Source organism: Lithobates pipiens, unplaced genomic scaffold (assembly GCF_037356315.1).
Source record: "Lithobates pipiens isolate NorthernLeopardFrog02 unplaced genomic scaffold, aLitPip1_a1.2 Scaffold_22, whole genome shotgun sequence".
NCBI classification, from domain to species: domain Eukaryota; kingdom Metazoa; phylum Chordata; class Amphibia; order Anura; family Ranidae; genus Lithobates; species Lithobates pipiens.
Window position 1 is genome coordinate 320,420,983 of NW_027507784.1, and position 23,245 is coordinate 320,444,227.

A 23,245-nucleotide genomic window follows, 5' to 3' on the forward strand; every position below is an offset into this window, starting at 1 on the left:
GATGTATCATGAAAATATTAAAACCGCACTTACCTCTCTTTTGTAGTAATCTGCATTCTTTCCCTAAATTAAAAAATAAAACCTCCAATTACTTTCAAAAAACAAAATATCAGGTGATACAACTTTCTCAGTATTCTTTTTTATATCACAGTGGTGATTTAATGGGTATCCTTTAAAGGTATAGAGTGGCATACCTTTCAGTGGCTTACATACATTCCTGAGGTATCAAAAATGTTCCACCTTTTATTTAACATATGTTTTTTATCACTTCAATACCAGAAACTTTCCTGCCCAGGCCAATTTTCACATTTTAGTGCTGTCACAATTTGAATGACAATTACTCAGTCATTCAACACTGTACCCAAATAAATGTTTATATTTTTTTAAGACACAGAGTTTTCTTTTGGTGGTATTTAAAGCGGGAGTCCGCCGTTTTTTTTTTTTTTTTTAAAGCCAGCAGCTACAAATACTGCAGCTGCTGACTTTTAAAATAATGGCACTTACCCGCCCAGCGCACCCGCGATGTCGGCACCCGAAGCCGATCTCTCGATCGTCTCTCGGGTGCTGCCGCCGCCATCTTGGGTATGGGAATCAGGAAGTGGAGCCTTTCGGGCTTCATTTCCCGGTTCCCTACTGCGTATGCGCGAGTCGCGCATGATGGAAATGTATACTTACAAGCTGCATTCTTCCTGCATAGCAGTCTCCCCTTTCCGGACCGCGATCCATCACATTTAAACAACCGGGCTACAAGAAACATGAACAATATACAGAGATGTTATGTCTGGAAAAGATCAGTTACTTGCCCTCCATTACTTATAATAATCAAATCTGACCTCCAGCCTTTAGCCTTGCACATTTTTCCTGAAATGGCTTATTCTGATTTCACCGCACACTGTTAGCTAATCACAACTTGCATTAGAAGCTGCTACAAAAGTAATTTCCTGGCATAAGAACATCCAGCATGATCTAGCACTTTCCTCTCCAGCCTGACCTGCCCCTTTCATTTATTGGTCATCAATCATGGAGGCTCGGCATCACATATGGGCGTTACCTACAGCCGATACACCCTGCAAAGGAATGCCCACCCCTTTCAAACTGACACCCACCCATCAGGGGATTTGACTCACATAATTCCTCACAAGAACCAGCTCACTGCTTGCATCAGGGCAGAGGGCTGTTGAGAGGAGTATGGAGGCAGGGAGCGGTGATGTTTTCAGGAAGCTATGTGCAGCACCCTGCTGGCCCCTCCCACCAGTCATGATTTGCCTGCATTGCATACAGAAGCACAGGGAGCCAGTAATGACACCAACCAGTCTAAAATTGAGTATGAAATACAAAAAGAAAGAATTGAAATCCGAAAGAAAGAAAGAAAGAAAGAAAGAAAGAAAGAAAGAAAGAAAGAAAGAAAGAAAGAAAGAAAAATAATCAAAATGTGAACGAAAGGAAGAAAGAATCAAAATCCGAAAGAAAGAATCGAAATCCAAAAGAAAGGAAAAAAGAAAGAAAGAAAAATCTAAATCTGAAAGAAAGAAAGAAACAATCGAAACTCAAAAGAAATAAAAGAAAGAATCAAAAACCGAAAGAAAGAATTGAAATCTGAAAGAAAAAAATAAATAATCGAAATCCAAAAGAAAGAAAAAGAAAGAAAGAATCTAAACCCGAAAGAAAGAAAAAAATAAGGAAAGAAATAATCTAAATCCAAAAGAAAGAAAGAAAGAAAGAGAAAGTAAGAAAGAATTGAAATCCGAAAGAAAAAAAGAAAGAAACAAACAAAGAAAGAAAAAGAACCAAAATAAGAAAGAAAAAAATCAAAATCCAAAAAAAAAGAAGAAAGAAAGAATCAAAATTGGAAAGAAAGAAAAAGAAAAAAGAAAGAATCAAAATGAGAAAAAAAGAAAGAATCGAAATCCGAAAGAAACAAACAACCAAAAAAGGAAAAATGAAAGAATCAAAATCCGAAAGAAAGAAAGAATAGAAAGAAAGAAAGGGCCAGGGACATTTAGGCTGGAGAGAAAAGAGCTACGTGATGCTGGATGTCCTCCAACCAGAAAATGAGGCAGGCCCTATCTGGCTTACTGCAGCTTCTAATGCACATTTTGAGAAACTCACAGTGTGCGGTGACATCATAGTTAGCAATATAAGTCCAGGAGAAGAGCCGGTACAATTGTGCAAGACTGAAGGGAATGCTGGAGGTCACATTTAAGTACTTAGCATTATCACTATGATATGAGAAGTATTTGTTTACTCTCCAAACTGTGATGATGAATATACAGTGTTAAGCACAAGTACCCCATGGGTAGCCCCCCTGCAGCGCTCATATCGCTGGATCAAACCAGTAGTTTAAAGAACTGAAGAACATCAGAAAAACTGCCGCAAAATTTCCCAGTTTAGTCCTGTTAAATATTCAATGAAAACATGGAAAATAATTTCATACAGTTCTATCAATGTTAATATTCATTTGCATCAACTCCTACACAGCAGCTGAAACCTCAGAGAGTGGGGGCTCAAGTTAAAGAGAAAAGGGGACCACAAAAGACTTGGGGCTCATTCACACAGACCAAAATAGGCGTTTTTATATATTTATACTGTATATGTATATATATATATATATATATATATATATATATATATATATATATATGGTGCTGAAATCTATGCATCGCGATTCGGGTATCTCCGATGCTTCATCGATGCATACGACCAGAAAAATAGATTGCCAGATGACGTCATCTTGACTTGCCCCTCCCCTCCCGGGAGAGTGCTCCGAGTGTATAGTTGTTAAAATAAGTGTTTTAGTGAATCCCGTGCCCCTGCTGAGAATTCCCCACTGACGTCAGGAGAGACACGAGAGGAGAGAGGAGAGAGGAGAGAGGCGGGCCGGGCAGTCACATGAGTGGTGTGTACACACACTGAGAAATGCGGTACGTAGCTCCAGATTTTCTTAAAAGCACATACAGTGGGGCACTTAATGGATTGTAATTCTGGATTTGGTAAGACAGTTATTTTAACAGCAGTAAGTATAGTACATATGAGCTGACAGTTCCCAGTTTGCACATTCCACTGTGTTAACTCCTAGTGTGCTGGAAGGTGCAAACGGGGAAGCCCAGGGGAACTGTCAGCACAGAGACAGTACAGGGCTGTTTGTCAGCTGTGGATTCTAATCATTCCTGACCTCCCAGCAGCAGTGTGTGTGAATGCCTGTACCCTATAGTGCACTGGATTAGTGCACTTTTTAACCACTTCAGCCCCGGAAGATTTTACCCCCTTCCTGACCACAGCACTTTTTGCGATTCGGCACTGCGTCGTTTTAACTGACAATTGTGCAATCGTGTGACGTTGCACCCAGACAAAATTTACCTCCTTTTTTCCCACAAATAGAGCTTTCTTTTGGTGGTATTTGATCACCTCTACGGTTTTAATTTTTTTGCTTTATAAACAAAAATAGCGACAATTTTGAAAAAATGCTATATTTTTTCTTTTTACTATAATATATACCCCCCAAAATTATCAGTTTCCGCTGATACATATTCTTCTACAAAAAACGTATATTGATTGGTTTGCGCAAAAGTTATAGCATCTAAAAAACGGAGGATCATTTTATGGCATTTTTATTATAAATTTTTTTTTTTAATAGTAATGACAGCAATCTGCGATTTTTATCAGGACTGCGACATTATGGTGGACACATCGGACACTTTGGAGGGAGGGGACTGTGTAGGGGAGATGACAGATCGCTGTTTATACTCTGTATGAACAGACAATCAGTCTCTTCTCCTCTCAGACAACCGGTTCTCGGTGTGTCACCAGTGATCATGGGAGCCCAGCGGTGATCGTGACTGCCAGGCACTCGCAACGGCTCTGGAGACGCGTGCGTGCCCCTAGTGGCCACAGGGCCATTCTGCTGCAGTAAAACGGCGGCAGCTGGTAAGCAAGTGTTTATTTCAAAGTGGAGTTCCAGTCAATTTTTTGTTTATTAAAAGTCAGCAGCTACAAAAAGTATATCTTCTGACTTTTAATAAAAAGACACTCACCTGTCCCACGGTCCAGCGAAGTGGCCCCCCAAACCCTCCCTTCTCTCCCCCTGATCGTCCACGGTGCTGGCAATACTACTCTGGACATTCGGCTGTGATAGCTTGCAGCTTCACAGCTGGGTGCGCATGTCTCACTGTGCTGTCCTGCATAGCCGGGCAATCCTCTGGGAGCTGTGATGTGTCCCAGAAGGTTGCAGAAAGGGTGGGGTTACCTAGGCGGAAGTAGGAGCAGGCACCTGTCAAAACTAGGTACCCAATCCCCCCCCCAAAAAAAAATTACATGCCAGTTGTGGCATGTAAGGGGGTCAGGACTCCTTACAGTGGAAGTTTCACTTTTGGGTGGAATTCCACTTTAATAAAATATGTTTATACAGAAAACACTATGAAGTCCCCAACCCTGGACTCCAGGAGGAGACCATCACACCCCCAACCCTGCCATATACACAGCACAGGGGATCCTCTACCTTTGATGTTCCTCACCTGCAGGACTCCGTGATGACCATTTTCACATCCTCCCTTTGATTCTTCCATCCTTCAGTCCCCCTCTCACCACCATCATTTTTATCTTTGAACTCTTCCATTCTTCTGTTCATATCCATGGATTCCTCGATCTCCATCCCCAGCCTCTTCCATTCTTCTGTTCCTATCCATGGAATCCTCCATCTCCATCCCCAGCCTCTTCCATCCTTCTGTTCCTATCCATGGATTCCTCCATCTCCACCCCAGCCTCTTCCATCCTTCTGTTCTTATCCATGGATTCCTCCATCTCCACCCCAGCCTCTTCCATCCTTCTGTTCCTATCCATGGATTCCTCCATCTCCATCCCCAGCCTCTTCCATCCTTCTCTTCCTATCCATGGATTCCTCCATGTCCACCCCCAGCCTTTTCCATCCTTTTGTTCTTATCCATGGATTCCTCCATCTCCATCCCCAGGCTCTTCCATCCTTCTGTTCTTATCCATGGATTCCTCCATCTCCACCCCCAGCCTCTTCCATCCTTCTGTTCTTATCCATGGATTCCTCCATCTCCACCCCAGCCTCTTCCATCCTTCTGTTCCTATCCATGGATTCCTCCATCTCCATCCCCAGCCTCTTCCATCCTTCTCTTCCTATCCATGGATTCCTCCATGTCCACCCCCAGCCTTTTCCATCCTTTTGTTCTTATCCATGGATTCCTCCATCTCCATCCCCAGGCTCTTCCATCCTTCTGTTCTTATCCATGGATTCCTCCATCTCCACCCCCAGCCTCTTCCATCCTTCTGTTCCTATCCAAGGATTCCTCCATCTCCACCCCCAGCCTCTTCCATCCTTCTGTTCTTATCCATGGATTCCTCCATCTCCATCCCCAGCCTCTTCCATCCTTCTGTTCTTATCCATGGATTCCTCCATCCCCATCCCCAGCCTCTTCCATCCTTCTGTTCCTATCCACGGATTCCTCCATCTCCATCCCCAGACTCTTCCATCCTTCTGTTCCTAACAGAGTGAAGCCAGCCTTAGAGCTGCAGCCCCCATTTTTTACATTCAGCTGTCTGAGGAGCAGCTGCACCTTCATCCACTTGTATAGGCTGTAACTTATATGAGTGAATGCAGACGTAGCAGCTGCTCCATCTAGTGGCCATAATGTGGTATTTTTTTGTCATTCAGTATTTCAGGAAAATACCAAATTTTGGCCACTAGAGCTGACGATCATAGTAGATAATTATATTACAAGCAATGCGTGGTCATTTGTGCCATCTAAGTGGATGTTTGAGACATCTGCACAGTGAATTATTTATGCATAGACCCCCACCTGCAATGTATTAAGCATGCATAAGCTGAAAGTCCAATTGGGATTAAAAAAAATCCTCATCGTACAGAACGCCCGCGGCATTTGCATGTATGAGGGGGAGGGGCATATATATTAATTAATATATAAATATTTAGCAGGGCCATCTTTAATATTGATTGGACCCTGGGCAAAACTTTTCTTGGGGGGCCGTTTTGCAGTTTTGCTCTCCACCTGCTCCGAGACATACAATAAATAGCAGCAAGACTCAAAATCAGTTTACTGAATCAGATCAGGCAGCTATTGCGATTGGTTGCCAGAGGTTACAGTGTATCATTATCGCTCACTGACTGGTTGTTAGAGGTTACAGCACACATTACGGCTCCCTGATTAGTTGCTAGAGGTCACAGCACATGATTTCTGCTTGTTGATTGGTTGCTAGAGATTACTGTGGACATGACCTCAGGGGGGCCATGATATACATATCAATGCCGCTGGCGGCTGCTATTTACATATGAATGCCACCACTATTTGCATATGAATGCCAGTAATTTACATGTAAAAACAGGGTCTGCAGGTGAGTCATCTGTACACAACAACAGGGCAGAGCTGGGCAGCATTAGTAGCAGCACTTCACACTGAGATATTGGGACACAGCACAGGACTAAAACCTCAAGGGACGAGGGAATTTAAAGCAGGATAGTTGGCAAGTATGAGGCAGCTGCTTTGGGCCCCACAACAATGACAGGGCCCAGAGCAGCTGCCCCTTTTGCCCTGCTTTAAAAACAGCCCTGATATTTAGGAAGCTATAGAAACGAACAACCTGCTTCACAGGGAAAGGGAACGCTAATTTTTAATAACAGCAGATCAGAAAAAGGCCTGTCTGGTAATTATAACGAAAGACAATTTTTTTTAACTTTTACTTTTATCCCAAATATTCAAATCCTTCCTGTGAAAAGTAGATCATTAAAAAAAAAGAAAATTATAGCTGCGTTCGTGCCAACCAGAGAAACTATATTTAGTTTAATAAAAAAAAAAAAAGGCAGCAGCATGTGTTAACAACACGACAGGAAGCAAATTATAGACATCTAATTATATACCGCTCACGAAACCTTGCGCTTTAATAAATATAATTGTGCTGGATGTGAGCTCGTCCGCGACCTTGATGGGAAGATGAAAGGGGCCATCAAAGTCATTCGAAGGTCACATGAAAGCTTCGGAATTGATTGTTCGATTCCTCGCATGTGTGCTTTTTTTTTTTTTCTAATGAAGAGATGCAAAAGAGCGCACGGCCTATATAAGGCTTAGATGAAAGACGAGCGTGGGAGAAAAACACGCGTTCGCTTCCCAAGGTGTGCAGATGTGGTTATGGCGCTGCTGTGACTCAAGCTGTGACACTTTTGTGTGAGAACTTTAAAGGCCAACAACTACATGCTCATTTCAAAGGAGCCTTGTAGCTAGCAAAATATTTACAAAGTGATACAGTAAAAAAGATTAAAAAGTAAAAAAGAAGCGTTAGTGGTTTGAATGTTTTTAAAAGCGAAATGAACTTCCAGTTTAAATCAACTCAATACATTCCAGGTACATCGAGACAAAAGGTGTCTTACAGTTTATTTTCTTTAGAAAGCAGCCACAGCCTGAGTAGAAAACCCTGTCACCTGCCAGCATGCTGCAAAGAAGGACCTTTGCGTGCAAGCAGTGGTCTCTCTGCCAAGGTCTGGCACACCCCTTGCTAGAGCTCTCCAATCAGCTGTTGGTCTTACTCACTGTGGGTGGTCAGATGGGCTTCGAACCTCTGCAAAGTGACCACTGTGTTCACACAGACAGCTAGACCTCCACAAATTTTCTTATTGCTTCCCATGTAAAAAAAATGTGTGGATCTTTGGTGGAAATTTGTGTGAATGTTGGGTGAAACAATGATAAACAGACTCAAGGGAGTAACTACAGGGGTCACAGGGGTTGAAATTGTGACCCGGCCCCATGGTTCAGGGGGCCCATGCGGCTCTCCTCTACACCTAGACAGGAGGGGCGGCATATAGAGAAACCAATGCCCTCCATGTTCCTCTTTCTCCTCCTCTCCCTCCCACAGGCATTGAGCAGCTTCAGGAGAAACATGGAGGGCATTGGTTCCTCTATATGCTGCCCCCTCTCTCCAGCTTCTGTGGGCCCCTCTGCTCTCTCCTGGCCCCTCGTGATCTTCCCTGGCAACATCTGTCTGTGCTCTCATACCGCCCCCCCCCCCCCCCCCCACCCCCATGCTCTTCTCTGGTCCTCTCTGTGCTCTTTTCTGGTACACATGCTAACTCCCATAACCCCCCTTCTTGTTCCATGCTCTTCTACGGTCCCCATGGTGTTTCCTGTCCCCCCCAGCTGCAGCAGAGCTGTGTCAGGACAGAAAGTGGGGAAGGGGCCCCTTCCAAATCACCGATCACTGACTGTTTATTCATAACTGAAGTGTAGTAAACTGTTTATTATCCTTCAGTTTTTGATTGAAGCTATGTACAGATCTATTCCTGTCCATTCAGTGCAGATCAGGTTATAGGGATAGAGATTGAGGGCTGTGTTTTCAATCTTCTTTCTCTGTCTCAAAGGTGAAATATCAGGGGTCTGTTTAGACCCCTGATATCTCACCAAAGCTTCCCCCCCCCCAACAGAGCTCCTAACAAATTGTAAAAAAAAGTTATAAAAAATGATATTGTAAGAAAAAAAAAGGTAAAAAATATATAAAATAATAAAAAAAAAAATACTGACACAAGTGGCAAAACCACCAGGGTCACAAAGGTCGCACTTACGACCGGGCCGTGGGATTCCTCCACTGAAAGGTCCCCAGCTGGGGGTCAAGGGGCCCTTCATGGTTTCTTGCACCGGAGCCCTGAAGGTTCTAGTTACGCCTTTGAATAGACCCCTTTATTTTTTTAATCCAAACTAAACTTTCAGCTACAATCCTGTTGCATCAAAAAAGGTGTGCAGGGTTTTATAGTTTACAGTAGAGTAGAAAAGCCTGTTTCCCGCCAGCATGCTGCAGAGAAGGACCCTTACTCTATATGGAAGCAGTGGTCTCTCTGCAGAAGTCTGACACACCCCCTGCTTAGTCCAGCCTATAGCTCTGTGATCAATAAAGCTCATGCTCCCCGTTGATTGGGGAGCTCTGACTCAGCAGAATGCATGCTTTACCTCTGCGTATAGTCCAAGCTTTTCTACTCAGGCTGTAGAACTGTAAGACTTTGCACACTTTTTTGCCTGCCAGCTGCCAGAATGCTGTAGTGCAGAACCCTAGCTCTCTGTGTGGGAGCAGTGGTCACTCTGCAGAGGTTCAACATACTTAAAAACAATATATATATATAAAAAAAAAAGAAACACCAAAATACCTAAACAACCCTTCACCCACCTTCTCCGAATCACGGTTCAATGAGACAATATAAAGTAGGCATATTGCAGACAGGTACATGAACATGGTATTGACAAGGCATATGGCGCATGGTCCCCTCCAGACACAGTAGGAAGGTGAGGCAGATTCATTTTTGTCCAGCATTTAAACTGCTTTAAGAAAATTCACGGGACTGTGGCATGAATGCTGCTAAACGAAGGCAAATGCATGACCAACCCCATATCTTTTTATGGTCGTATCCGACCCACTTCTGACTGTGCACCAAACCTTCATCACTTTCATTGTAGCTACAATAGGTGATAACACCATGACCAACTCACTGATGGCTTGCTGACGAGCCAGTACGCCTGTTCCTGGCATTCAATGACGATCCGATCGCCTTTTCGGCGCTGCTTGGCGGCCCTGTGTGTAGAAACATACCGCGTGGATTAAAGCCATGATCAATGGACATCCTCAACTATTTTACTAGAATGCCGCCTTTTACAGAGTGCCTTGTATTTTATTCAATAAAGTCATGATTCAATTTGTACCATGTTTTTTGGGGCCATTCCTAAGATAAAACTATATTGGAAAACCGATATGCAACTAACTGCTTGGTGAACTACCTCCCTCCTACTCCGGCCTGGGAAATTCTAGATGTCTAAGGCTAGGATTCTTGGATCTACCAGGGCAGCCTTTCTCAATCTTTCAACACAGAGGAACCCTTGAAATACCTTTCCAGTGCCAGGGAACCCCTGCTAAAAATTTCTATATCTACAACTTAGGATACATTAGTGTGATGGTCAGTGGGAAGAATGCTCCTTACACTTGTGGTCATTGGGAAAGATTATCCCCTTACAGATAGCTAAAAAGATAAATGGTGTCAGTGGGAACTTATCTGAGAGACAGAAATTGCTCATAGCTTAAAGAACTCCTAGCAACCTATGGGGGAACCTTAGGGTTCCATGGAACCCTGGTTGGGAAACCCTGTACTAAGGGGCTAAAATCACAGCAGGTTGGAGAATGCTGTTATTTATTATATCATTAGTGGTCAAAAAATGATCTTACATTGGTGTATCTACCACAAACCACCTTCACTAAACCTTTAATTGGGCAAGTTTGTCTTCCGATCGGATTGGATCAGGACTACTCTGTGGAGAAAGACACCAACGCAAAGAATTTTTGAGGTTAGATGCTCTACCAATGTAAACCAACCAAAAGATTTGTGTAGAGTAAAGATGGCCACAGATGTGTCGAAATTTGGATCCATGAGTGGCCGACAGAAGTCTATGCATGTTCGACAGAAGTCTATTGTGAGATCGACTTTTGACGATCAGGCTTGCTGGGACATATTTCTTAATCAGCTCACTGCAGTGATTCTGACAGATGATCAGTGCATTCGACAGCGGAGAGTCCCTGGTATGGTACAACAAGAAGGTCTAGCTAGACCTGTGTCTTTTTTTAACCTAACTATTTAGATATATATATATATATATAAAAAATCATTCAAAGTTTTGTTTTGACCTCTAGGTACACCATGACCTGTCCCTCCATCTAAGACTTTTTTTTCAGAGCTGTCTCTTTAGAATCCCTTTATTTTGGTTCCTTAAGTTGTTGACTGGCTGCCATTGGATGCTTTTCTTCTTAAATTTTTTCATGTGAATGTGTCCCGTTGTCATTATCATGTTCCAAAATTTCTTTTATTGCTTTGTACCTTTTGAAATATGTCATTGCCCTTAAAAAAAAGAAAAAAAACTATCAAAAGGATCCGATTGACCTTCATTGCAGGAAGGGAACATTGTGATCTATAATCTTGTGACATTCTGTTTCTGGGCACTTCTTTTTTTAGTAAAATGTTCTAGTTATATTACGTACTGATAAAACATTAAAGGGAACTTTCACTATTTTTGAAAAAGAACACTTTCTATTGATGCTCCCATAGTGTCTCAAAATATAATAATATTCTATAATATTATATATATCTACAGTATCTCAGAAAAGTGAGTACGGCCCTCACATTTTTGTAAAGATTTTATTATATCTTTTCATGTGACAACACTGAAGAAATTACACTTTGCTACAATGTAAAGTAGTGAGTGTACAGCTTGTATAACAGTTAGTTATTTGGCCAATTAGCCATTATTCCTCCCCAGTGTCATGTGGCTCGTTAGTGTTACAAGGTCTCAGGTATGAATGAGAAGCAGGTGTGTTAAATTCTCATACTGGTCACTGGAAGTTCAACATGGCACCTCATGGCAAAGAACTCTGAGGATCTGAAAAAAAGAATTGTTGCTCAATATAAAGATGGCCTAGGCTATATGAAGATTGCCAAGACCCTGAAACTATGCTGCAGCACGATGGCCAAGACCATACAGTGGTTTAACAAGACAGGCTCCACTCAGAACAGGCCTTACCACCTCACCATGGTCAACCAAAGAAGTTGAATGCACGTGCTCAGCGTCATATCCAGAGGTTGTCTTTGGGAAATAGACGTATGAGCGCTGCCAGCATAGCTGCAGAGGTTGAAGGGGTGGGGGGGTCAGCCTGTCAGTGCTCAGACCATACGCCGCACACTCCATCAAATTGGTCTGTATGGCTGTCGTCCCAGAAGGAAGCCTCTTTTAAAGATGATGCACAAGAAAGTCTGCAAACAGTTTGCTGAAGACAAGCAGACTAAGGACATTACTGGAACCATGTCCTGTGGTCTGATGAGACCAAGATAAACTTATTTGGTTCAGATGGTGTCAAGCATGTGTGACGGCAACCAGGTGAGGAGTACAAAGACAAGTGTGTCTTTCCTACAGTCAAGTATGGTGGCGGGGGGTGCGGCCTAGCGCGGGATGTGATCAGACGTGTTCCGTTGCAGCTCTGGTCTCTCCTTCTACAGTCTTGCACCATCCGGGTCGTCCATGACTGCTACTCGACTGAAACTACACCTACCCTGGTAAGGAAGGTTTCCACAACCATGGGAGTCATTTTGGTGGATGGGAAAGTGGCAAAAGAAGCAACCTCCATCCAAGATGAGCATCACTACATGCTCCTGCCAAGATGGCTGCCACAACACTTTCCATGAGCCAAGTGCATCCCTAGCCTCCACTCCTGATCTCTTTGGGGATGGCCAGAATGCTTCCCCGCCACCTTCCCCCGGGATTCCGGACCCCCCAGCTGCATGCTCACAGGCTGCCCTGAGTGAGGATGGCGCAGATGATGGACATTGTCGAAAGTCCTCGCCATCATTAAGGTAAACCACTCAGACCTTATGGGAAAGGTGGATGGCCTAAAGCTAGACTTAACGATCATGCGGCAGGACATACAAAGGATCCATGGCCAGGTTGCTGAGACTGAGCGTGTATCTGTGACATGGAGGACACCATTAACCCCATCCTGCCCAAACTGAATACCTATGGGGAAGATTGCAACACTAGCGGGTTAAGTTGAATGACTTAGAGAATCGTCTCAACAGAAATAACCTGCGTCTGGCTGGTCTTCCAGAGTGGGGGGAGGGGTCTGACCCTGTAGCCTTCCTAGAAAGCTGTCTCGAGCAAGAATTTGGCCGCAATCAACTCTCCCCCTGTTTTATGATTGAGTGGGCCCACCGAGTCCCCAGGCGTCCCCTTCCTGAAGGTCACCCTCCCCGCACGATGGTGAATCGTCTCCTCAACTATAGGGATCGGGACTCCATCCTGGGTGCTGCCCGGAAGAAAGTAAGTCTCTGGATCAATAATGTTGCAGTGTTCCTGTTTCCTGATTACTCTGCAACAGTTCGCAATAAAAGAGCCAGTTATCAGCATGTCAAGCATAAGCTCCGGGAGTATGATATCCAGTACTCCATGCTGTTACCTGCTACCCTTTGGGTTAATCATCAAGGGAAGGTTTACTTCTTCCAGTCCCCTCAAAATGCCTTATCCTGGTGGGAATGACTACCGCAACCCCCTCAGCCACCTGCCTGATGGATGTCCGCCCGTTAAGTTGCAAAAGCTGAGTAGATTTTTCTGGTCATCTCCATGTGCCTTTTTCTTGCTCCTCACCATGAGCGAAATTGTGGTCCACCATACATCTCTCCTTTCAGAGAGTCAACTACTGAGTTGGCCTGAGCTGCCGTGGGGTGAACTACCTACCCCATTTTTGTTGAACACTGACATTTTTTTCTGTTCCTTTCATTTTGTGTTAAAGGCAATGTGCCCCATGCATGGTTCAAGTTCAGGGTACAAGCCCACAGCCTTTTTTAGGAGCTGGGCAGGGGTTATTCTACCTTTACTGGGTAATTGAAATGTTACTATACATAGTTTTGCTGTTGTGTGTATGATGTATGTGTGGATGAATGATTGTGCACCACAGAGACCCTCTGACTGCACTGTAGCTGTGACTGGAGTTGGAGCTGTATTGTAGGAAAAATAGGGCGGGACTTTGAATGAAGCATAGCTGCAAGGTAGGTATGTAAGGACATGTCTGAAATTCATTGGCTAAGTATAAAAAACGATAATAACATAGGTAACAATAATATGAATTGATTATATTTCATATATGTGTATACATAAGTACATATTATAACAAGGTTTACAATGATAATCAACATCACAAAAAATTGCATGATTAAAAAAGACAGAAATAATCTTAGTTGGATTGGAGCATGAGACATTATAAATAAAGTCAGGGAAAATTTCAGACACATGCTTGCAATTGGTAGCATAAAAGGCGCTCTACGCGTTTCGTGGAGTTCATCCACTCATCAGGAGCAGTTCCAAGGTTAAAATTATCTATAAAGAGATAAGTGAACGCATGAGGACCGGACAAAATCAGCACAAAGGGCAAAGGAACAGAGAGAGGGGGGGGGAGACTCAGCTCCCTCAAACACTCTCACCTACAATAAGACCATTTCCCAGGAGAGAAACTGTTGACAGGTAGGGGCGCTGTGAAAAACAAATCTCCACCGGAGCTGAGGCAAAATTCTCAATGACCACAGAGCACCACAGTTGATTGAGAGTGACACATCTAGGGCCCTGTAATCCCAGAATAATCATATATAAATAATTTTTTCCAAAAGAACCTTTGTAAAGGAGTAAAATAAGTAAGTGTATAATTATATCTGTACAGGAACAAGTGAAACGAAGTTACAGTGCCAAAGGGTAGTGAAACCGGTGAGTGAAATCATTAAAATGAAAGAAGGCATATCGCTAAGCCAAGTAGGTTGGATATAATTGGTGTGCATGATGAATAAAAAGATAAATAGTGTGAACAGTGGAAAGCAAAAAATAATCTGAAGAATCTATAATTACCATGGGTGAAGTGAGTAAGTGTCAAACAAACTACAATAAGATAGTGAGGAACATAGTTCAACCGGCACATGTCAACTAGTGGTACAGTATAGCCACAGAGACCGCCTACGTCACGCTGCGAGATCCAGGGGGTGGCGGTGTCAGCGTCCGAACAGCTGATAGCCTTCGGCAGCCGGCTCCCAACCCACCTCCTAATAAACGCCGATGGACACTCGGCAACCCGTCGCATGGCGTCAACAAGTGACGTCATGCGCACGGCGCACGGGGCGTGGCGTCGATGCGATGGAGGACCCGCCCCCGACGCTGCGTCCAAAAGGGCGGAGGGAAGGGGGAGGGCCTCAGAGCGCATCACAGCTCCGGAACTATCCAATCCAACTAAGATTATTTCTGTCTTTTTTAATCATGCAATTTTTTGTGATGTTGATTATCATTGTAAACCTTGTTATAATATGTACTTATGTATACACATATATGAAATATAATCAATTCATATTATTGTTACCTATGTTATTATCGTTTTTTATACTTAGCCAATGAATTTCAGACATGTCCTTACATACCTACCTTGCAGCTATGCTTCATTCAAAGTCCCGCCCTATTTTTCCTACAATACTTGATTAGGGATGGAGGTAGATGAATCTACACATTCTTTACCTCATATAAAGTCCCAATTTTCCCTCTCCCCCCCTTTTTATGTCTAGACATTAGGGATGGAAGCATAATACTGTGGTAGCATTTAATTATTACCTTTAATATTTCTGACTGCATTTGTGATCGGGTCAGCATCTTAGGCTTTTTTATGTTTACATTACATACTTTTCTCTGTTTTGGCTGCTGATGTACATCTCTAGTTCCGGAGCTGTGATGCGCTCTGAGGCCCTCCCCCTTCCCTCCGCCCTTTTGGACGCAGCGTCGGGGGCGGGTCCTCCATCGCATCGACGCCACGCCCCGTGCGCCGTGCGCATGACGTCACTTGTTGACGCCATGCGGCGGGTTGCCGAGTGTCCATCGGCGTTTATTAGGAGGTGGGTTGGGAGCCGGCTGCCGAAGGCTATCAGCTGTTCGGACGCTGACACCGCCACCCCCTGGATCTCGCAGCGTGACGTAGGCGGTCTCTGTGGCTATACTGTACCACTAGTTGACATGTGCCGGTTGAACTATGTTCCTCACTATCTTATTGTAGTTTGTTTGACACTTACTCACTTCACCCATGGTAATTATAGATTCTTCAGATTATTTTTTGCTTTCCACTGTTCACACTATTTATCTTTTTATTCATCATGCACACCAATTATATCCAACCTACTTGGCTTAGCGATATGCCTTCTTTCATTTTAATGATTTCACTCACCGGTTTCACTACCCTTTGGCACTGTAACTTCGTTTCACTTGTTCCTGTACAGATATAATTATACACTTACTTATTTTACTCCTTTACAAAGGTTCTTTTGGGAAAAAATTATTTATATATGATTATTCTGGGATTACAGGGCCCTAGATGTGTCACTCTCAATCAACTGTGGTGCTCTGTGGTCATTGAGAATTTTGCCTCAGCTCCGGTGGAGATTTGTTTTTCACAGCGCCCCTACCTGTCAACAGTTTCTCTCCTGGGAAATGGTCTTATTGTAGGTGAGAGTGTTTGAGGGAGCTGAGTCTCCCCCCCCCTCTCTCTGTTCCTTTGCCCTTTGTGCTGATTTTGTCCGGTCCTCATGCGTTCACTTATCTCTTTATAGATAATTTTAACCTTGGAACTGCTCCTGATGAGTGGATGAACTCCACGAAACGCGTAGAGCGCCTTTTATGCTACCAATTGCAAGCATGTGTCTGAAATTTTCCCTGACTTTATTTATAATGTCTCATGCTCCAATCCAACTAAGATTATTTCTGTCTTTTTTAATCATGCAATTTTTTGTGATGTTGATTATCATTGTAAACCTTGTTATAATATGTACTTATGTATACACATATATGAAATATAATCAATTCATATTATTGTTACCTATGTTATTATCGTTTTTTATACTTAGCCAATGAATTTCAGACATGTCCTTACATACCTACCTTGCAGCTATGCTTCATTCAAAGTCCCGCCCTATTTTTCCTACAATACTTGATTAGGGATGGAGGTAGATGAATCTACACATTCTTTACCTCATATAAAGTCCCAATTTTCCCTCTCCCCCCCTTTTTATGTCTAGACATTAGGGATGGAAGCATAATACTGTGGTAGCATTTAATTATTACCTTTAATATTTCTGACTGCATTTGTGATCGGGTCAGCATCTTAGGCTTTTTTATGTTTACATTACATACTTTTCTCTGTTTTGGCTGCTGATGTACATCTCTAGTTCCGGAGCTGTGATGCGCTCTGAGGCCCTCCCCCTTCCCTCCGCCCTTTTGGACGCAGCGTCGGGGGCGGGTCCTCCATCGCATCGACGCCACGCCCCGTGCGCCGTGCGCATGACGTCACTTGTTGACGCCATGCGGCGGGTTGCCGAGTGTCCATCGGCGTTTATTAGGAGGTGGGTTGGGAGCCGGCTGCCGAAGGCTATCAGCTGTTCGGACGCTGACACCGCCACCCCCTGGATCTCGCAGCGTGACGTAGGCGGTCTCTGTGGCTATACTGTACCACTAGTTGACATGTGCCGGTTGAACTATGTTCCTCACTATCTTATTGTAGTTTGTTTGACACTTACTCACTTCACCCATGGTAATTATAGATTCTTCAGATTATTTTTTGCTTTCCACTGTTCACACTATTTATCTTTTTATTCATCATGCACACCAATTATATCCAACCTACTTGGCTTAGCGATATGCCTTCTTTCATTTTAATGATTTCACTCACCGGTTTCACTACCCTTTGGCACTGTAACTTCGTTTCACTTGTTCCTGTACAGATATAATTATACACTTACTTATTTTACTCCTTTACAAAGGTTCTTTTGGGAAAAAATTATTTATATATGATTATTCTGGGATTACAGGGCCCTAGATGTGTCACTCTCAATCAACTGTGGTGCTCTGTGGTCATTGAGAATTTTGCCTCAGCTCCGGTGGAGATTTGTTTTTCACAGCGCCCCTACCTGTCAACAGTTTCTCTCCTGGGAAATGGTCTTATTGTAGGTGAGAGTGTTTGAGGGAGCTGAGTCTCCCCCCCCCTCTCTCTGTTCCTTTGCCCTTTGTGCTGATTTTGTCCGGTCCTCATGCGTTCACTTATCTCTTTATAGATAATTTTAACCTTGGAACTGCTCCTGATGAGTGGATGAACTCCACGAAACGCGTAGAGCGCCTTTTATGCTACCAATTGCAAGCATGTGTCTGAAATTTTCCCTGACTTTATTTATAATGTCTCATGCTCCAATCCAACTAAGATTATTTCTGTCTTTTTTAATCATGCAATTTTTTGTGATGTTGATTATCATTGTAAACCTTGTTATAATATGTACTTATGTATACACATATATGAAATATAATCAATTCATATTATTGTTACCTATGTTATTATCGTTTTTTATACTTAGCCAATGAATTTCAGACATGTCCTTACATACCTACCTTGCAGCTATGCTTCATTCAAAGTCCCGCCCTATTTTTCCTACAATACTTGATTAGGGATGGAGGTAGATGAATCTACACATTCTTTACCTCATATAAAGTCCCAATTTTCCCTCTCCCCCCCTTTTTATGTCTAGACATTAGGGATGGAAGCATAATACTGTGGTAGCATTTAATTATTACCTTTAATATTTCTGACTGCATTTGTGATCGGGTCAGCATCTTAGGCTTTTTTATGTTTACATTACATACTTTTCTCTGTTTTGGCTGCTGATGTACATCTCTAGTTCCGGAGCTGTGATGCGCTCTGAGGCCCTCCCCCTTCCCTCCGCCCTTTTGGACGCAGCGTCGGGGGCGGGTCCTCCATCGCATCGACGCCACGCCCCGTGCGCCGTGCGCATGACGTCACTTGTTGACGCCATGCGGCGGGTTGCCGAGTGTCCATCGGCGTTTATTAGGAGGTGGGTTGGGAGCCGGCTGCCGAAGGCTATCAGCTGTTCGGACGCTGACACCGCCACCCCCTGGATCTCGCAGCGTGACGTAGGCGGTCTCTGTGGCTATACTGTACCACTAGTTGACATGTGCCGGTTGAACTATGTTCCTCACTATCTTATTGTAGTTTGTTTGACACTTACTCACTTCACCCATGGTAATTATAGATTCTTCAGATTATTTTTTGCTTTCCACTGTTCACACTATTTATCTTTTTATTCATCATGCACACCAATTATATCCAACCTACTTGGCTTAGCGATATGCCTTCTTTCATTTTAATGATTTCACTCACCGGTTTCACTACCCTTTGGCACTGTAACTTCGTTTCACTTGTTCCTGTACAGATATAATTATACACTTACTTATTTTACTCCTTTACAAAGGTTCTTTTGGGAAAAAATTATTTATATATGATTATTCTGGGATTACAGGGCCCTAGATGTGTCACTCTCAATCAACTGTGGTGCTCTGTGGTCATTGAGAATTTTGCCTCAGCTCCGGTGGAGATTTGTTTTTCACAGCGCCCCTACCTGTCAACAGTTTCTCTCCTGGGAAATGGTCTTATTGTAGGTGAGAGTGTTTGAGGGAGCTGAGTCTCCCCCCCCCCTCTCTCTGTTCCTTTGCCCTTTGTGCTGATTTTGTCCGGTCCTCATGCGTTCACTTATCTCTTTATAGATAATTTTAACCTTGGAACTGCTCCTGATGAGTGGATGAACTCCACGAAACGCGTAGAGCGCCTTTTATGCTACCAATTGCAAGCATGTGTCTGAAATTTTCCCTGACTTTATTTATAATGTCTCATGCTCCAATCCAACTAAGATTATTTCTGTCTTTTTTAATCATGCAATTTTTTGTGATGTTGATTATCATTGTAAACCTTGTTATAATATGTACTTATGTATACACATATATGAAATATAATCAATTCATATTATTGTTACCTATGTTATTATCGTTTTTTATACTTAGCCAATGAATTTCAGACATGTCCTTACATACCTACCTTGCAGCTATGCTTCATTCAAAGTCCCGCCCTATTTTTCCTACAATACTTGATTAGGGATGGAGGTAGATGAATCTACACATTCTTTACCTCATATAAAGTCCCAATTTTCCCTCTCCCCCCCTTTTTATGTCTAGACATTAGGGATGGAAGCATAATACTGTGGTAGCATTTAATTATTACCTTTAATATTTCTGACTGCATTTGTGATCGGGTGAGCATCTTAGGCTTTTTTATGTTTACATTACATACTTTTCTCTGTTTTGGCTGCTGATGTACATCTCTAGTTCCGGAGCTGTGATGCGCTCTGAGGCCCTCCCCCTTCCCTCCGCCCTTTTGGACGCAGCGTCGGGGGCGGGTCCTCCATCGCATCGACGCCACGCCCCGTGCGCCGTGCGCATGACGTCACTTGTTGACGCCATGCGGCGGGTTGCCGAGTGTCCATCGGCGTTTATTAGGAGGTGGGTTGGGAGCCGGCTGCCGAAGGCTATCAGCTGTTCGGACGCTGACACCGCCACCCCCTGGATCTCGCAGCGTGACGTAGGCGGTCTCTGTGGCTATACTGTACCACTAGTTGACATGTGCCGGTTGAACTATGTTCCTCACTATCTTATTGTAGTTTGTTTGACACTTACTCACTTCACCCATGGTAATTATAGATTCTTCAGATTATTTTTTGCTTTCCACTGTTCACACTATTTATCTTTTTATTCATCATGCACACCAATTATATCCAACCTACTTGACTTAGCGATATGCCTTCTTTCATTTTAATGATTTCACTCACCGGTTTCACTACCCTTTGGCACTGTAACTTCGTTTCACTTGTTCCTGTACAGATATAATTATACACTTACTTATTTTACTCCTTTACAAAGGTTCTTTTGGGAAAAAATTATTTATATATGATTATTCTGGGATTACAGGGCCCTAGATGTGTCACTCTCAATCAACTGTGGTGCTCTGTGGTCATTGAGAATTTTGCCTCAGCTCCGGTGGAGATTTGTTTTTCACAGCGCCCCTACCTGTCAACAGTTTCTCTCCTGGGAAATGGTCTTATTGTAGGTGAGAGTGTTTGAGGGAGCTGAGTCTCCCCCCCCCTCTCTCTGTTCCTTTGCCCTTTGTGCTGATTTTGTCCGGTCCTCATGTGTTCACTTATCTCTTTATAGATAATTTTAACCTTGGAACTGCTCCTGATGAGTGGATGAACTCCACGAAACGCGTAGAGCGCCTTTTATGCTACCAATTGCAAGCATGTGTCTGAAATTTTCCCTGACTTTATTTATAATGTCTCATGCTCCAATCCAACTAAGATTATTTCTGTCTTTTTTAATCATGCAATTTTTTGTGATGTTGATTATCATTGTAAACCTTGTTATAATATGTACTTATGTATACACATATATGAAATATAATCAATTCATATTATTGTTACCTATGTTATTATCGTTTTTTATACTTAGCCAATGAATTTCAGACATGTCCTTACATACCTACCTTGCAGCTATGCTTCATTCAAAGTCCCGCCCTATTTTTCCTACAATACTTGATTAGGGATGGAGGTAGATGAATCTACACATTCTTTACCTCATATAAAGTCCCAATTTTCCCTCTCCCCCCCTTTTTATGTCTAGACATTAGGGATGGAAGCATAATACTGTGGTAGCATTTAATTATTACCTTTAATATTTCTGACTGCATTTGTGATCGGGTCAGCATCTTAGGCTTTTTTATGTTTACATTACATACTTTTCTCTGTTTTGGCTGCTGATGTACATCTCTAGTTCCGGAGCTGTGATGCGCTCTGAGGCCCTCCCCCTTCCCTCCGCCCTTTTGGACGCAGCGTCGGGGGCGGGTCCTCCATCGCATCGACGCCACGCCCCGTGCGCCGTGCGCATGACGTCACTTGTTGACGCCATGCGGCGGGTTGCCGAGTGTCCATCGGCGTTTATTAGGAGGTGGGTTGGGAGCCGGCTGCCGAAGGCTATCAGCTGTTCGGACGCTGACACCGCCACCCCCTGGATCTCGCAGCGTGACGTAGGCGGTCTCTGTGGCTATACTGTACCACTAGTTGACATGTGCCGGTTGAACTATGTTCCTCACTATCTTATTGTAGTTTGTTTGACACTTACTCACTTCACCCATGGTAATTATAGATTCTTCAGATTATTTTTTGCTTTCCACTGTTCACACTATTTATCTTTTTATTCATCATGCACACCAATTATATCCAACCTACTTGGCTTAGCGATATGCCTTCTTTCATTTTAATGATTTCACTCACCGGTTTCACTACCCTTTGGCACTGTAACTTCGTTTCACTTGTTCCTGTACAGATATAATTATACACTTACTTATTTTACTCCTTTACAAAGGTTCTTTTGGGAAAAAATTATTTATATATGATTATTCTGGGATTACAGGGCCCTAGATGTGTCACTCTCAATCAACTGTGGTGCTCTGTGGTCATTGAGAATTTTGCCTCAGCTCCGGTGGAGATTTGTTTTTCACAGCGCCCCTACCTGTCAACAGTTTCTCTCCTGGGAAATGGTCTTATTGTAGGTGAGAGTGTTTGAGGGAGCTGAGTCTCCCCCCCCCTCTCTCTGTTCCTTTGCCCTTTGTGCTGATTTTGTCCGGTCCTCATGCGTTCACTTATCTCTTTATAGATAATTTTAACCTTGGAACTGCTCCTGATGAGTGGATGAACTCCACGAAACGCGTAGAGCGCCTTTTATGCTACCAATTGCAAGCATGTGTCTGAAATTTTCCCTGACTTTATTTATAATGTCTCATGCTCCAATCCAACTAAGATTATTTCTGTCTTTTTTAATCATGCAATTTTTTGTGATGTTGATTATCATTGTAAACCTTGTTATAATATGTACTTATGTATACACATATATGAAATATAATCAATTCATATTATTGTTACCTATGTTATTATCGTTTTTTATACTTAGCCAATGAATTTCAGACATGTCCTTACATACCTACCTTGCAGCTATGCTTCATTCAAAGTCCCGCCCTATTTTTCCTACAATACTTGATTAGGGATGGAGGTAGATGAATCTACACATTCTTTACCTCATATAAAGTCCCAATTTTCCCTCTCCCCCCCTTTTTATGTCTAGACATTAGGGATGGAAGCATAATACTGTGGTAGCATTTAATTATTACCTTTAATATTTCTGACTGCATTTGTGATCGGGTCAGCATCTTAGGCTTTTTTATGTTTACATTACATACTTTTCTCTGTTTTGGCTGCTGATGTACATCTCTAGTTCCGGAGCTGTGATGCGCTCTGAGGCCCTCCCCCTTCCCTCCGCCCTTTTGGACGCAGCGTCGGGGGCGGGTCCTCCATCGCATCGACACCACGCCCCGTGCGCCGTGCGCATGACGTCACTTGTTGACGCCATGCGGCGGGTTGCCGAGTGTCCATCGGCGTTTATTAGGAGGTGGGTTGGGAGCCGGCTGCCGAAGGCTATCAGCTGTTCGGACGCTGACACCGCCACCCCCTGGATCTCGCAGCGTGACGTAGGCGGTCTCTGTGGCTATACTGTACCACTAGTTGACATGTGCCGGTTGAACTATGTTCCTCACTATCTTATTGTAGTTTGTTTGACACTTACTCACTTCACCCATGGTAATTATAGATTCTTCAGATTATTTTTTGCTTTCCACTGTTCACACTATTTATCTTTTTATTCATCATGCACACCAATTATATCCAACCTACTTGGCTTAGCGATAT

At 43.2% G+C, this 23,245-nt stretch overlaps 1 protein-coding gene across 2 annotated transcripts in view; it reads right to left on the minus strand.

Moving 5' to 3' along the window:
* The window catches only part of RGS11 (regulator of G protein signaling 11), a 203,456-nt gene that overhangs the window by 66,409 nt on the left and 113,802 nt on the right, over positions 1–23,245 (minus strand). For both annotated transcript variants that reach the window (XM_077449487.1, XM_077449488.1), the window contains exons 8-10: positions 9,504–9,585; positions 676–744; positions 34–63 (exon numbers count right to left, since the gene is read on the minus strand). In XM_077449487.1, the coding sequence (XP_077305613.1) occupies positions 34–63; positions 676–744; positions 9,504–9,585 (181 nt within the window). The remainder of the gene's footprint in view (positions 1–33; positions 64–675; positions 745–9,503; positions 9,586–23,245) is intronic.